This window comes from Solea solea, chromosome 20 (assembly GCF_958295425.1).
Source record: "Solea solea chromosome 20, fSolSol10.1, whole genome shotgun sequence".
In the NCBI taxonomy this organism is placed as follows: Eukaryota; Metazoa; Chordata; class Actinopteri; order Pleuronectiformes; family Soleidae; genus Solea; species Solea solea.
Window position 1 is genome coordinate 18,337,115 of NC_081153.1, and position 15,049 is coordinate 18,352,163.

Here is a 15,049-nt window from a genome sequence, read left to right on the forward strand (position 1 = left end):
GTACGACAAACGCAGGCTCATTTACGTTGGGTGCAAATCGCCAAAATGGCCAACTTCCAGTTTCAACCATTTCAGCTACACTAGCTCATGTGGCTCCTTGAAATGAAGAATCTCCAGTGAGGGATTAATTAATTTATTGAAATCACTCGGAAAAATCACCTGAAAAATGAATACATTCCCTTTGTTCAAAACAAAACAAATCATATCGATCAAGTACACTAATAATAATAATAATAATCATTACAAGCGCAATCATACCTACAATAACTACTATTGTAAATAAAACAACCAACATTAAACATCCACCGTACAACACCAGGGGACGGGAGGGTATGGCTTATCCATGGGGCATGGCTTATTTCAAAAGAAATGTCAAGTAAATAATGGTTGTACATCCAGTATGCCAGATTCAAGTCAGAACCGCCATCGTCCATATATTTGTCACACAGTAGATCAATTGTGCAGAATAATAGCTGCCAAGAAAAATACTTTAATTCCAAAATGCTATACATCCATTTTTATAAACGTAAATATGTCGATGTCAATTATCTTTTTTTTTTTTTTTTTCAAAATATACAAGATCTCACATTTTATTTAAATATTTCCTGCTTTAGCTGCAGTTCTTCTTCTTCTCTCTGGTTAAATAAATGTTCATACATCCTCTAAACTGTCACGGTTCTGTAAACATAACGCATTTTCCTCTATAGTGACTTTAATATTTAAGTTTTTATTGATCGCATATTTGTCATATCAACCAAGAAAATGAAAAAGTCTTGGTTTGCTTTGTTTTTAATGCAAATGATAAAAACATAAGTTTTAATTTTACGAGGGAATCGCCAAAATAAAAGCAGAACAGGTTCCTTCCAGCACAAATCCTCCATTCCATAACACTACTTTTTAAAAGTGTGTTGTTAGTTTTGATGCTCACTTGCCAAACATTGTGCATTTGGCATGAATTATATTACATAAGACTTCTGTGTTCCGTCAAACACCTGAGAGCCTCACAGGCAACTGGAACGCGGTTGATCTCGTCCTGTGAAGTCAATGGTAACGGCACTTAAATGCGATCGTAAACAGGACAAATTTCAGAAATGGCCTCGTGATAAAAGGAACAAAGCAGGCAAACGAAATGAAACCCCAAACTGTGCATGTGCTTATGAACAACTGTTCTTTTTAAAGCCAAGCAAAACAAAGTATCCTCTCAGGCTGTGGGGTGGGGGGGTAAAGAATACGGAGAAGATGAGGGCACGGTTTCAGAGGTAGCACACTGTACCACTGCAGCTAATACAGAGAACTTTCAATTATATATGAGTATAACATATTTAACATAGATTTTTTTTTTCTTCATTAAAGTCTTTAAAAAAGAAACAACAACATTTTTCTCACTTTATGGATTGCAGTTTCTCATAAAAAGAAAACAGTAGTGCTTTCGTAACATCTCAAAATACTGTATTGCAATGCAGGCCGAAAAATAAATAAAGGACATGTTATTTGAAAAAGAAGATTTCAAACTTAAAACTGCAATCCAGTATTGTTTAAAAGCACCATTGCTGTTTTGGCTTCACAACACAGGCGAGATGTTTAAAGAATTTGTCTGGGTGTAATTTCACCGAGAACAGAAGTGTGGGAAATGATTCAAACTCTCACTCCATGAACGCAGTCACATCCTGGCACTGTAGTCTCTGGATTGCAGCATTAAGAGATTAGATTATATATATATATATATATAAGAATCGGTGTTTAGCACACGCACTTCAAACATGCCCAAAAGGCCTACCCTTGATTTGAATACACTTTACATAGAAGAATAGATATACAGTGAGCTATTTTATACAGTTCTGGTAACATAAACATAGAATTAATCCTGTATCATTTATATCTATCGTGAAAGAAAACGTCGTCTTAAAGGCAGGAGGTTAAGATAAATGATATCAACCATGGAATTTCCTTATATAAATGGTCATGACGAACATACAGAGTTAACCAACACACTGCTTATTAATTCATCACCTGACTACAAAAAAAGGGGACGTTTAATATACAAAGTTTACAAGTTTGTGTCGGCATTGTTATTTCAGGGCCTTGTGGCACAGACTGTAAGGCAGTCAAGTCCTATATGCACATATACTACATGTCCCTGTGAGGAAACTCTTTACTGTTTTCACCGTCTCTTCTCTTTTCTTTGTTCGTCTGATTCCGCTCATGTTGTATAATGCAAAAGGCTGAGTTTATATATATATGTGTGTGTGTGTGTGTGTGTGTGTGTTTATGCCGCCCTCTTCTGAGAAAAGAAACGGAAGAGTCAGCAAGTTGGATTTTAAAAAAAAAAAGAGAAAAGAAACGGCAGATGCCTTTCCGATAAGAAACCACAAATTATTTTTGTACATAAGAATATGTGGCGGCGGTTTGAAAAGAAGCACATGCAGAGCTGTTGCACACCGAGAAACTAACACAACAGATGAGAGTAAGTCACTACTTCGATTATAATGTGTTCTCCAGTCGCACGCCGTGTTTATAACCGTAAATATTAAGATGCTATAACTATAGAGCACTTCCATGAACCGGTGCTGTAATTAAAAAAAACACGAATGTGAAGAACGGTAAAGCCAAATGTGGAGAGTTTAAGAGGCAAAGGGTTTGGATTTGATCACTTTTTCAGGTTGAATTTATGGTTTTTTTTGAGGCTTTGTTAGTTCAGACTGGTTTTAAAGCAACTTTCTGTGACTATTGATCCATGAATCAAGATAATTAATAGTAAAAACCCTGTGGATTGATGGATATCCAAATACACATCACATTTCCAATGACGCCTTTCAATCACTTAAAATAGATAAAAACTATGAACGTTTTCACATTATTCTCCTCGATTATATTGTTTATGAAGCATTTTGCATTTGTCATCATCACTATTATTATTATTATTGTTATTAAAAGGCGAACAATTTCATCTCAGATTTCATTATTTATAAAAAAATAGTAGCTTTTTCGGTAACATTTCGTCTACAAAGTGAAAGAATTCCAGAATTTTGCGGACCTGGTTTGACCCTGTGGCCTACTAGAGGATTTAGATTGTATTTAAAGCAGTTACACGTTGATTGTAGGAGTCGTTTTGGCATCTATTCAGGTAGGATGGCTGTTGTGTAAAGAATGCGAAAGACGTTTGAAAGTCACGACGAGCACCTCAGCGACGGGGGGGGGGGGGGGGGGTGTATGTTTGCAGCGTTTATCTCAATCGAATCGCGTCGTATCATATACAGTCGGTCTTTGCATCGGAGGGTTCGTAGAGACGTGCGGTCGTTACACCGTGAACGGAGATATTGTGCTTGTCAAAGCCTGGTCTACATTCTGTGTGCAGCCACTACAGTTAGAGGCGAGTGTGCTGCCTGCGTGTAGCAGGGAAAAAGAATCAAAGATTTATGCTCACACGTGTATTCGGACCCCATTTGATCAAATCAAGAAAAAAAGAAAGAAAAGAAAACTGGGGTCAATATTGCCGTAATTGAGGCATTGGCTTATATTTCAGTCAACCTTGTGCGGAACATTCACCTCACACATCGGTCTGCACGCTAAACTGATTGTCGTGTTCTGGTACAGGCAAAGTTTGAATATGTGCAAAAGTTTTTTTTAAGGATGTAGTGAGATGAAGCCTCCAGTTGTCCTGCTGGATCCACTGCAGAGCCTCGTCTTTGTGGGGTATTTTTGTTTTGTTTGTTTTTGTTGTTGTTGTTGTTGTTGTTGTTGGGGATCTGAGTCACATGACCATCACGAACTCTGGTCACTTTGGAAATCGCAGTCAGGATCCTGGGTGTCCCCCATAGCCCTGGTTGAAAAAAAAAACAAAAACAAGAAAGTTACAGTTGATTTTTTTTTTTTTTTAGCTGGGAGCTAAAGAGGAGGTACGGTGCCACTCATGTGTCTGTGGGAGAAAAAGCCGGTATGCAATTAGCTTAGCACAAACGCTGGAAACAGGATGGAAACAGTTAGCCTGGCTCGCTCTGAAATTGAATTTTAAAGGGGAGTGGGTGTGTGGGGCGGTTGGACTGGGATTTTTTTTTTTCTTGGCTGAGAGTTTATTACCAGGCAACGAGCAGGAAGTCACTGCTCATGGCTAATTATAGTCCAGCACATAATAGCGCGTTCCAGTTGTAGTCGGAAGATGGAATTTGCGGGTTGAAGGAAGAGACACCGGCTAAAATCAGATGTGTTGCTCAGAAAATCACAGCGACCTCACAAATCAACATAGGATTCCAGGATGGCGTCAATAAACACTCGACTACTTATACTTCTGTCTTATTTGTTTCACATTAAAGGCCTTTGAACACCGGACACATTGTTTTAAGTATTTCTAGCGCTTTAACACTTAAGCCTCAATGGCTGTCTGCTTTTTTTTGCTTATTCTAACTATAAAAGGGCCAGAAAATGTCCTGTGACTAAGTGCTTTTTTCCCATTTTTCTAGAGTAACTTAAGCAGAGTAACTTCAATACCTGGCAGTTATTTACAATGTTACTGTTTTAGCAATTTAAAATGAAGAAAAACAAAAGGTTTAAAAAAAACACCCACTGTAGTTGTACATGAACACCAGATTTTGTTAAATTTGAAATTTGAACAGTATCTCAATGTCCAAAAAATTCCTCTCCTTTTCCTCTCTGGTGACTGAGACGCTGATTCTCCAGCTTCCATAATAACCACACGTTGGCTTTGACGCAACTCCGACGCACAAAACCGTCACGTAACTACTGTAATGCAAAGAGCGCTTGTGCAAACGTGTTTAAAGGGCTGGAACATGTGTCCAATTTCACAGCTAAGCAATCACAGTGCGTGCTGTTGGTGATGACGTACACTCCAAACATTTAACACGGCGCCAGATCGCTTCATTTTGTCTGTTTCCCAAAACAAGAAAAAGCTATAAAACAATTACAAGACGTGTGTAGAGGGGTTGCCATGGAGCTTCAGTGGGATGTGTGTAGATCAAGCTTCAAAATAGTTTTCATCGATGTTCACGCTGAGCTGCTGTCTCTGCAGCTGCAGCAGCAGCAGCAGCAGCAGCAGCAGAGAAAACCCAAGCACACACGGGGAGAACATGCAAACTCCATGCAGAAAGGCCCTTGCTCCGACGGGGTCTCGAACCCCCAGGTCTTCTCGCTGCAAAGGCAAGAGCGCTCACCGGTGTGCGTCATAATTCACATCCAAATTGTTCGCACATTTGTCCCGTAGAGGTCTTTGCAAAGCGTACTTGTGCAAAGACCATATAGTACTGCTCAATTTTTATCCAATTTTTTTTATCAATTTCTTTGGAGATGTTGCTATGCTGTTTTTTTAACTAAGTAACTAGAGACGCCTCAACTGGAACGTGGTCAACCCGGAGGGGACTTCACTGCCATTTCCGACTTCTAAAATCCAATGTCAATAAGCCCCACAGTCATAATTTTCCAGTCTTTGTGCTAAGCTAACTCACAGATAAAGCTCACAAATGAAAATGACTCTTCAGCTCTAAAGGAAAAACATATCCCGACACTTTTAAATGAGCACAAATGAACGCTGTATTCAAAATCACGAGTGAGTGTCTCTCATGTTTGGGACTTTTACGACAGAGAGAAAGATTTGCAAACTAATCTTGTTTTGCCAATATTATAACATAAGACTTTCACTTAACTCATTATTGTGTTAGTTTGCAGTGTTTGATCCACACAAGTCAGATTTCTGGTGTTAAACAAACACACTTTCTTGACAGACCCGATAGAAAATCCCCATTCTTCAAAAAGCAATTTTTGTCTATGTGACCTTAACGCCAAGTGCTGCCAAGAACGTGACAGAGAATCACAAGGATAGCAAAGTTTCTTTTGAGTCATTTCAGCGCAAACATGACACACACACACACACACACACACACACACACACTTCTCACCTGCGTCACACTCCAGCCCACGCTGTGCATTTATAAAGCTGAGCGCTGCAGAATTACTGTGATGTTGCTGGTGACTCACAGTCGAGGTCTTTCTAATGATGAATGTACACTTAAGTATTCTTAAGTATTCTTTAACTTAAATACTCTTACTTGGTACTGAGTGCTGCACATTTATTATTATTATTATTATTATTAGGGTTCGAGCAACAAGGTTGCAAGAACCCTATTGAAACTGGTTATTATTATTCCTCTACAGAAACATCACAGAATAACCTCTGCACATAAAGCCCATCCAGCCCTTGAATTCTCACATCAGCATCGGCGTTTTGTTCTTTTTTCCAGATGTATGACGTAAAATAGTGAGACTGATGTCTGATGTGACATAAATGTGCTTTTGAGAAGATGGAGAGTGGAGCTGCATGAAAGCTGCAAACCTTTCCTCTGCACTGACTCTGGATAATGCTCTGGATATGATGTAAGAATGATGCAAACGCTTTTAGGACAAGACTGGTTTGGCGAATAGAGATGAGGTCAAAAAAATGTAGACACAGGCACAAACCTGGTCTGTGAGGATTCGAGGCTTAATATCAGGAATGGCACCCCCTCTCAGCTCATCTTCCACAGCCATGAGTCTGACAACAGGGAAAATAGAGACAAACAAACCGGTTGAGAAAAATAAAATAATGAAGCCGGTGGTCTTCTGTAGGTTTATGTGGCCATACGATGATATTAAGGTCTGGATCTGTTTCTGGATTCACTCGGCTATCGTCAGAGCATCCTGACGCTGAATCTGCGCTGCCTTCACAACGGTTCAGAGAGTTGAAACTGAGCTGCCAGCTTGTACAAACGTGTGAGCGTGTGTGCAGGAAAGTAAAGTGTGCACCCATCTGCCATTTAGGGGAAAGAAAAGTATTTAAGTATAAGTTAATTAAGGGTTTTCTGCCAGCTGAGAGGAGATCTGCAATACTCCACTTTTAAACCTTTAAAAATGTAATGAGCACTATTCATTTGACTGGGTGGTAGATGCTCAATAAACATTTCATTTTCATGTGAAGTCATGATCCAAAGCAGGCTGCTTTTGATTCCTCTGTCTTCATCATACTTTTAATAAATTGTCACATTTCACAGCAAATAGTATGCTATGCAGTAACATCGTGACATTTTTAAAACTGCATTTAAAGGAGTTGTTGTTTTACATTTAGGGAAACTATACGATTATTTGCTCATTTTCTGAGAGCTGGGTGAAAAGATCATGTCTGAAACTGACGGTCCCTTCTTTGTTTGTGTGTCATGTAGTTATAGCCTGCTGTGTTTTCAGAGCTTTTAGAAAACCTTAAAATGAAAAAGCAACTAATAACCTAATTCTACGGCGCCCCAGACACGACATGGGTAAAAAAAAAAGAGTTTGTGGCCACAAAATACTAATTTGTTTCCACGAAAATAGATAAAACATGAACACAGAAGCCTAGCATTGCAAGTGTCGTGCCAAGGCGACAGGATTTGTATCCCCTGCTCCGGGAATTCAGCGAGGAGGAGGCAGGGTTACGTTGCTACCTGTAAATTAACCTGGCTCTTGATAATAATAATTCCTTGCTTTTCAGAATATCTTTTGTAACTCATTCCCAACCTAAAATAAAACACACTATAATCTCTGTCCAAACGCATGCTCTGTGTGTGTGTGTGTGTGTGTGTGTGTGTGTGTGTGTGTTTTCTCCGGGTTCTCCGGTTTCCTCCCACAGTCCAGAAACCATCTGTGCAGGGTGTGAATGAATACTTTGTTTTTTTCCCATGTCATGTCTGGGGCTCCGTACAATTCCATGACATTACAAAATGATTTTACTTTTGACATCTGGTCTGTTGGTCAAGTGGCTCATGCGTGACTTGACGTGTAAGCTCTTCATGTGTCACTTTCCAAGTGCTGCAGATAATAATAGCATGACATTAATATTAGATAAAGAATACTTTGGACTTTTTGTAATGATTTAACAATAATAATAATAATAATAATAATGTCTATAAAAAGCCACAGCTCTTGAATCCTGATTTATCTTTACCTTGAGCTACATCGGATTTAGTTACAGTCGTATAAAATATTTTAACTTTTAGTAGTAGTCGTTGTAATGATGCCCACAAATGTATGAACATGGGTAATACAAAATGAAAATGTAAACATCTATATATATATATATATATATATAGTGTTTTTTGTTTTTTTTAACGAGAAACCTGACCTGAAGTGATTAACACACTGTACTTTGTTTCAACCCATGCAAAAATAATAATTTGCCATGATTTTATGGTTTTACAGTGTGGACACAGCTATTTCTTCATGCTATGCTAACCTCGCTTCCCCTCAAAACAAATATAAGTGGGTTTTTTTAAAACATTTTTTTAATTTAGCTCTCAGCAAGAAAGCAAATAAGCGTATCGCCCCAAACTGTAAAACTATATCTATAACAGTGCACAAGAAAAAGAAACACCCTATCCTTTTTGTCTGAGCTCTGTTACAGCAAATGTAAAAACTTGTATTTGAATTATTCAAGCCGGGCATCAATTTAAACATTTATGTTGCACCACTTCCCTGCAGCTGTGCTGAAATTAAGAATGCTCGATTTTGTTGAGGCCCTCAAAACATCAACGGAAGTCAATAACCTCCTGCATTAAAATGATTGTTCACTGTCACTGCCTGACCTGGTCACATGAGTAGCAGCAGTCGTGTCCAAAACAGTTAATGCAGCTGTATATAAATGGGATGCATTTCATAAGTAATTCTTCCTCGTTGTGGTTCAGCCTGAACCCCCCCGTCACCTGTTGATGATGCCTTTGATTTGCGAGTCCTTCTCTACTTGCTGCTGTTTGAGGCGGCGCTCGCTGTCGTCCAGGCGGCACTGGTACTGCTGCAGGATCTTGCTCGTCTGCTGCTCCTGCGACTGCAGTCTGTGCTCGTACTCTTCAAGCTTGCGGTGAGACATCTTCAGACGCTCCTTCAGCGAGTGGATCTCTTCTTCGTATTCCCTCACCTGGAAGATGTGAGCTCGGGTTATTTGTGATCAACACAGATGGTGCAAGATTTTGTACATTAACCCTCTTAGGACTTATGAGGGTTTATTTTGATTTTAAGGCTGTAGAATTGTCAGAAAAAATGTTCAATGAGTGAGTGCTTCTTTCTGCCCCTTTGTCCAAGATAACTTTCAATATCTGGCAGTTTTTCTAGACATCACAAACGGTCTTGGACAGGCCTGTCCAAAGCCTGCAGCTTCAGTTTTATAATGTGTTATTAATGGCCAGGGATGGACTGGGGCAGAAAATCAGCCCCATCAACATTACATTTTCATTACCTCAGCACCAGAGTCCCGGGTTTGCAACCCAGCCATGACAGACAGATACATGCATTCACCTCCTATCATGTTATTATATCGGACTCCAGATGTGAAAGAAAGGCAGAATTTTCTCATTTGTTCACTCCCGCGTGGCTTAGATTTGGTTACAACTGATAATTGTGGCAATGAAAATAAAATAATTAGAAAAGTGCATTTGTATGTTTTACTGTTTAAAAAACATTATAAAATGTGTGGCCCTTGTTAAACAAAAAGTTCGGACACCCCTGGTCAAGGTGGTAATGAGAAGTACGTGTGCCAAATCCTGTCGGCCATGACAGGATGGTAACAGAAGGGTGAAGCAGCATGTGTAGGCAAAGCTGCAGTGGAACTGATGGTATGGCCAAATGTTTGCAACCACATCTTTGTAATAAGCTCCACAAACAGCAGACCTCGACTTCTAATACAGACAAAGGTGTGGGAGTTATTCATCATGACAAATCATCACTTTTCTACTCTCTCTCTCTGTGCTGTTTCCTCCTCCTCCTCCTTTATGTGTGTCGTATTTCTGAGGGTAGAGCCATTCTTTTGCATTTGCATAGTAAGCTTCCACGTTAAAATGCAAAAAAACGCACCTCCTCGTTCATCTGTCAGTTCCGGCTATTGTAGAATACTTGCAGCACAGGATGGCAGCCCTTGCCTTCAAGTGCATATAAAAGGCTTATTCTAAGAATAACATACTTTGAATATCTGCCAATAAACCCTTCTCAATATTACACGCTGGACCTTTGTGCCTGTTCATGATGGGATGTTCACGCGTCACCTGCCATTGTGGGACATTTCGTCTAATGTGAGCAGTGTTTACGTGTCACGTTTTCCTGTCTTGTGTTGAGCTGGTTTGCAATGAAAATACTAATTAGTGACAGCGAAAATAGAGACAATAAATACTGTAAATGAGGCATACAGGGTGTTCTGTGATACGGTGTTTGTACAATGAAATGTTCTATAGCTGTTTTAAGAATAGAGGCTTAGTCAGGGGCAAGTCTATTTTTCTTTTTTGGAGTTCTGAGTCATCCAATTTTATTTTTCATTTACCAAATAAGAATAAAAGATCTTTGGAGGTGTAAAAGCACAAAACCAACATTAGGTCGAGAATCTTTTGTTCAGGTTACTGATAATTTGCCTTTGCATTCTCGACCATTATATTAGATGTTTACTTTCAGCAAACAAGTCTTTGTATTATGATATTGACAAAAAAGTACTTTTAGCAAGGCAGATAACACTTTCTCAAGAGCCTTCAAGAGGATTTATGTTTAAAAATCCCTTTTTTCCTGTGAATCTGCTTTGTTGTTTCTTTGAATAGTGGCATAATGTGCAGAAACACACCCTTGAACATGGGAAGCGAGTGAGTGTACTGACCCTCTCTAATCGTGACTCATCCATGCTCTTGGAGTACTCCTTCAGCTGACCCTCACGGTCCGGCCGCAGGCTCTCGATGTCAGCAGAGAGATGTGGCATGTTGGACATCCAGGCGACTGCCCGCTCATTGAGGGCCGGGGTGTTCAAAGTCGACTGAGAACCCTGGAACAACCAAACAAAACGAGGTCGGAAAACCGGAAAATGACGCTGCCTCTCACTGAAGTGATAGTTTGTTTTCCTTTCATGTTGTGTGAACTGAAGCAGTCTTTGAAGCATCTCTTTAAATAGAATGTTTGAAGTGAAACTCACCTGCTTACTGACAACTGGCTTGAGCAGATGCTGCTGTGGAGGCTGCAGCTGTGACTGCTGAGACTTCTTGGAGCTTTTCGTTGGAGTGTCCGTCGACTCCTCCACAGCTGCCGACGGGGCCTGGTTCTCTTTGGCAGAGCTCGTCTGGTACGGAAGACCAGGAGCTGGACTGTCTGTCAGCGACAACTGTGTCTCCTGTTGTTGCTGCTGTGACTGTTGTTGTTGTTGTTGTTGTTGTTGTTGTTGTTGTTGCTGCTGTTGTTGTTGATGTTGTTGATGTTGTTGATGCTGCTGCTGTTGATGATGCTGCTGCTGTTGATGATGCTGCTGCTGTTGATGCTGCTGCTGCTGCTGCTGTTGTTGTGGCAGCTGCTGAGTTTGGCGGGGTTTTGGCTGACTGCCACTGAAATTTGTGTCAGAAGAGTTGAGGAGGAGGTTCCTGCTCTGTGGACGAGCCCTCGGCGGGGTGGCAGTAGCTGGAGTGTTAATGGACCGCTGGGACTTTAAGTGCTGTGGCGGGGCCATGGATGAGTGGCGGACAGGATGAACTGTGGTGGGAGGCGTGGCCAAAGAGGCGGGGGTGCCCGTCCCTGTGGCTGTTTGTGATGCCATTCCCATCATGTGCTGCTGCTGCAGAGACTCCTGAGAGGAGAGAACATGGTGACGGACAAAATCATTCAGAAATGTGAGAACAGTTTCATTTCATTCACTGGATTAATTATTTTCTTAATTTACACAAAACCACGATTAGAGAATTTGAAAACATCACACGTTGGTGCCCTCCAGTGGTCAAATTACAGTATGACACAAAGGCAAACGGCTGTTCTCATACTGTAGTGTTTGACCAACAAGAGTCTTTTTAAACCACATTTTTTTTTTCAAACTATAAAACTAAAATGCCATTTTAAAAATGCTACATAATAAAAAAAATATGACACAGTACAGAGACTTTACAAGAGAGAAAGGGTAAAGGTAAGAAAGATTAGATGCAAAAAACTTTTTAAAAAAGATGGGGGAAATGAAGAAGATTCTCACTCTCCCTATGCATCTAGCAAAAACTTTTTTAAAACAGTAAAACTGACTTTTATCACAACTACAGCACACCTGTGTTTTTATTTTAAATGTGTCCAAGCACAAAAAAAAAGTGTCACTGTCTAAATATGTACGTCCTTGCATGTATGATTAATGCATAAAGCACAGTCCTGATAACACCATCTGTATTATTAAAACAGGAGGCTCTTGTGAAGCTTGTTCCATTAAAGCCCACGCAGCAGGACAGGAATAGCTTGAGACTGCATGACAGTATCATTAAAGACTATAATTTAACACAGAAACACTGTAGTACACTTATCAGCGAGATTGTACAGTGGCCCACAAAGCTGGCCACAAAGTTAAGGGTCAGTTTTTCAACAAATATACAAGAATCCTCCCAAAACTCCATAAAACCAAAATTCATACACTTTAAATAAAAATACTGGGCGTATTTCCTGTTATGACACATGACTGCTCTGTTCAACAGCATGTTAAAACAAGGATGCACACTGTGATAGATGTCAAGCACCCTACACGGTGGAGGTGAGGGAGTAATCTGGCTCCTGTGTGCAGCATCACAAGTGTCTCTCAAAAGTGCCCTCACATTACTGTTTGATTATCATCTTCTACACAATGGAAGAATCCTGCTCTGTGCACATTTTGTGACATTTCGCTTGGATCTGTGCTTTGCAGACTAAGAGAGAACTGTGAAAATGGAAACACAAGCTGGGTGTAATGATGCAAGTGCTGATCTGAGAGCAGCAATAGATGCAGACAGTTACGTTACGCTCAATCAATATGTTAAAATCTCACTAATAATAAATGAGGTGATAACGTTTGTCTTGTCTTAAAAAAGTTCTCAATGTCAGAAATTCAGTTTTTGTTTTAGTTCCCTTTTTGTTTTGTGTTTTCGAGTGAGAACGGCGGCTCCACAATTAGGGAAAAAACAACAATGACGTTGCAGAAACGTACAAAGACAATATGAGAAGCCTATGCAGACACACAACAAGCATGAAGATCTATCTATTGCCGCTTTTCAACTACATGGTCCCGGCACTCGGCACAACGTGATAATATGCGTGGCGTGGTCAGACTGCCGGCCACTGATTGGTCAGAGAGTGACGTCACTGGAAGAGTCACGAGCAAGACGTTCAACACAAGAATTAAAGTGAACAATGCCAAACTGCCAAATCAGTTTAAAAAGACTTAAAACATCCTGAAAACTTGTGTTGATCTCCAACATTTAGCAAAGGCAATGTCTAAAATCTCAATATTTGAGTCAGCGATCGTGAGCAGCATCACAAACCCTGCCGCTGTATTTCAGTGCTGTGACTGTGTTTCAGACGGAGTCTGTGCTCCGGTCGTGCAGGAAGAACTGAACTAATCTTTTTAATCAACTGATTCTGATGATTCAGTTACACGGAAATCAACTGCTTTCCAAGTCACTAGTTTGTGTTTGTGTTTGTGTCGTGTGTAAAAAGACGTCATGGCAGTTTCATGCAGCCGCGCAGCGATGACTCCGCCCACGTTGAGGAGGTACTATAGCAATGTAAGTCGAGCCGTGCCGTGTAGTGGATAAGCAGCATAAATGAATCACAGTTCAAGCAGCCTTTCCAATATGGGCTTTTTTGATGTTGATATCGCAATGATGGTTGATGATTCAATTCAATCTTAATTGAATAGCACTGATTCATTACAAACATTATCTCAAGGCACTTTACATGGGGCCCTGCAATTACAGACAACAGTGAAGAGGAAAAAACTCCCTTTTAACAGGAAGAAATCTCTGACTCAGAGTGTACAAACATCTGCCTCAACCGGTTGAGATATGAGAGAGGAGAGAAAGGAGGGGGAAGGGAAGAGGGTTAGTGAAGGAGAGGTGGGTGAAAAGAAGAATGGAAAGGAGAGATGGAGACCAGGAGTGTTTCAAAAATCCTTATCATTAATAACAATTCTCATCATCACTATAACTATCATCTCGTCCTTAGTGAGAATATAAGGCTGGGGAGAAGTTTTTGTGTGTGAGAGGATGAGTAAACGCTTCCTACCTGCACCTGCAGTGACAGCTGGTGCCAGGCGTAGTCGTTGCTCTGATTCTGCCGGGTGAAATCGTCGCTGTAGCTGTGTGAGTGGACAATGCTGGGCTGCACCAGACTGTTCTGTGACCGCAGGGCGGACAAGTCCTCACTGCGGGAGAAAGCGCTGTTGCCAAAGGCCGGCGAATAATCATGGTGGCCATTCTCAGGCTCCGGGGCGAGGAGGAGAGGAGGAGGGGGAGCCTGAGACTGAGCTGGGGAGTTCTGGGCAGCCAGATGGAATAGCGGGTTCTGGAAAGACAGAGGGAAATGCATGGCCGCTGCTGCCTGCTGTTGCTGTTGGGAGATGGATTCTGTGGGTCCCCCGATGTGGCCCATCTGGCTCAGCCTCAAGCCTGAGCCCGCTGGGCCCGTCGGCATATGTCCTCCCATACGATGAGGACCGCCGAGGTTCCCGAAGCTGTGGCCGAGGCCGGCGATGGAGGCTTGAGAGGAGGTGAGCATGTCGCCCACTGAGTTCAGATTGGAAATGCTGTTCATACGCGAGTCCTGAAGATCCATCATAGAGACGCTTTTGTTCACACTGTGGACCTGAGACACACAAGGAAAACGGAAGTTAATGTTGCTCATGACCTCTTATCTCCTCAATTTAATTTAATTTCCCTTGTTGCCTCTTTATGTCTTTTTTACATCTTAGAGCTATAAACTAGGGCTGTGCAATAACTCAATAACAATTTATATGGCCATTATTTTCTTCAGTATCAATACAACTGTTTAATATTCATCAAGATAATGTTAAAGCACTATGAAAACACACATAATTGCGAGTAATGTTTTGCCTCAGATGAAATGATTCTCTGGTTTCTTCAACTTTCTTCGACTCAGGAGTATAAATCTGACATTTTATCATGGTAATTAATGACTGATAAATTTTAATTATTATCGGTGGATTAATTATTGAGGTATGGCAAAAAAAAATGTATGGTAAGGGCACAATGACGACCCCATTTTTAATCAATTCATCCTGGGT

The 15,049-nt window shown here is 40.7% G+C and overlaps 1 protein-coding gene across 4 annotated transcripts in view; it reads right to left on the reverse strand.

Moving 5' to 3' along the window:
• Positions 1-2,697: 2,697 nt before the first annotated feature.
• Positions 2,698-15,049, reverse strand: part of LOC131447387 (ras/Rap GTPase-activating protein SynGAP-like) — a 38,874-nt gene continuing 26,522 nt past the window's right edge. For 3 of the 4 annotated variants that reach the window (XM_058619138.1, XM_058619136.1, XM_058619135.1), the window contains 6 exons: positions 14,032-14,610; positions 10,952-11,593; positions 10,643-10,804; positions 8,715-8,926; positions 6,466-6,538; positions 2,698-3,820 (listed from right to left, as the gene is read on the reverse strand). In XM_058619138.1, coding sequence (XP_058475121.1) covers positions 3,794-3,820; positions 6,466-6,538; positions 8,715-8,926; positions 10,643-10,804; positions 10,952-11,593; positions 14,032-14,610 — 1,695 coding nt within the window. In that variant the 3' untranslated portion in view covers positions 2,698-3,793. The remainder of the gene's footprint in view (positions 3,821-6,465; positions 6,539-8,714; positions 8,927-10,642; positions 10,805-10,951; positions 11,594-14,031; positions 14,611-15,049) is intronic. The other variant, XM_058619137.1, reaches the window with a different exon arrangement.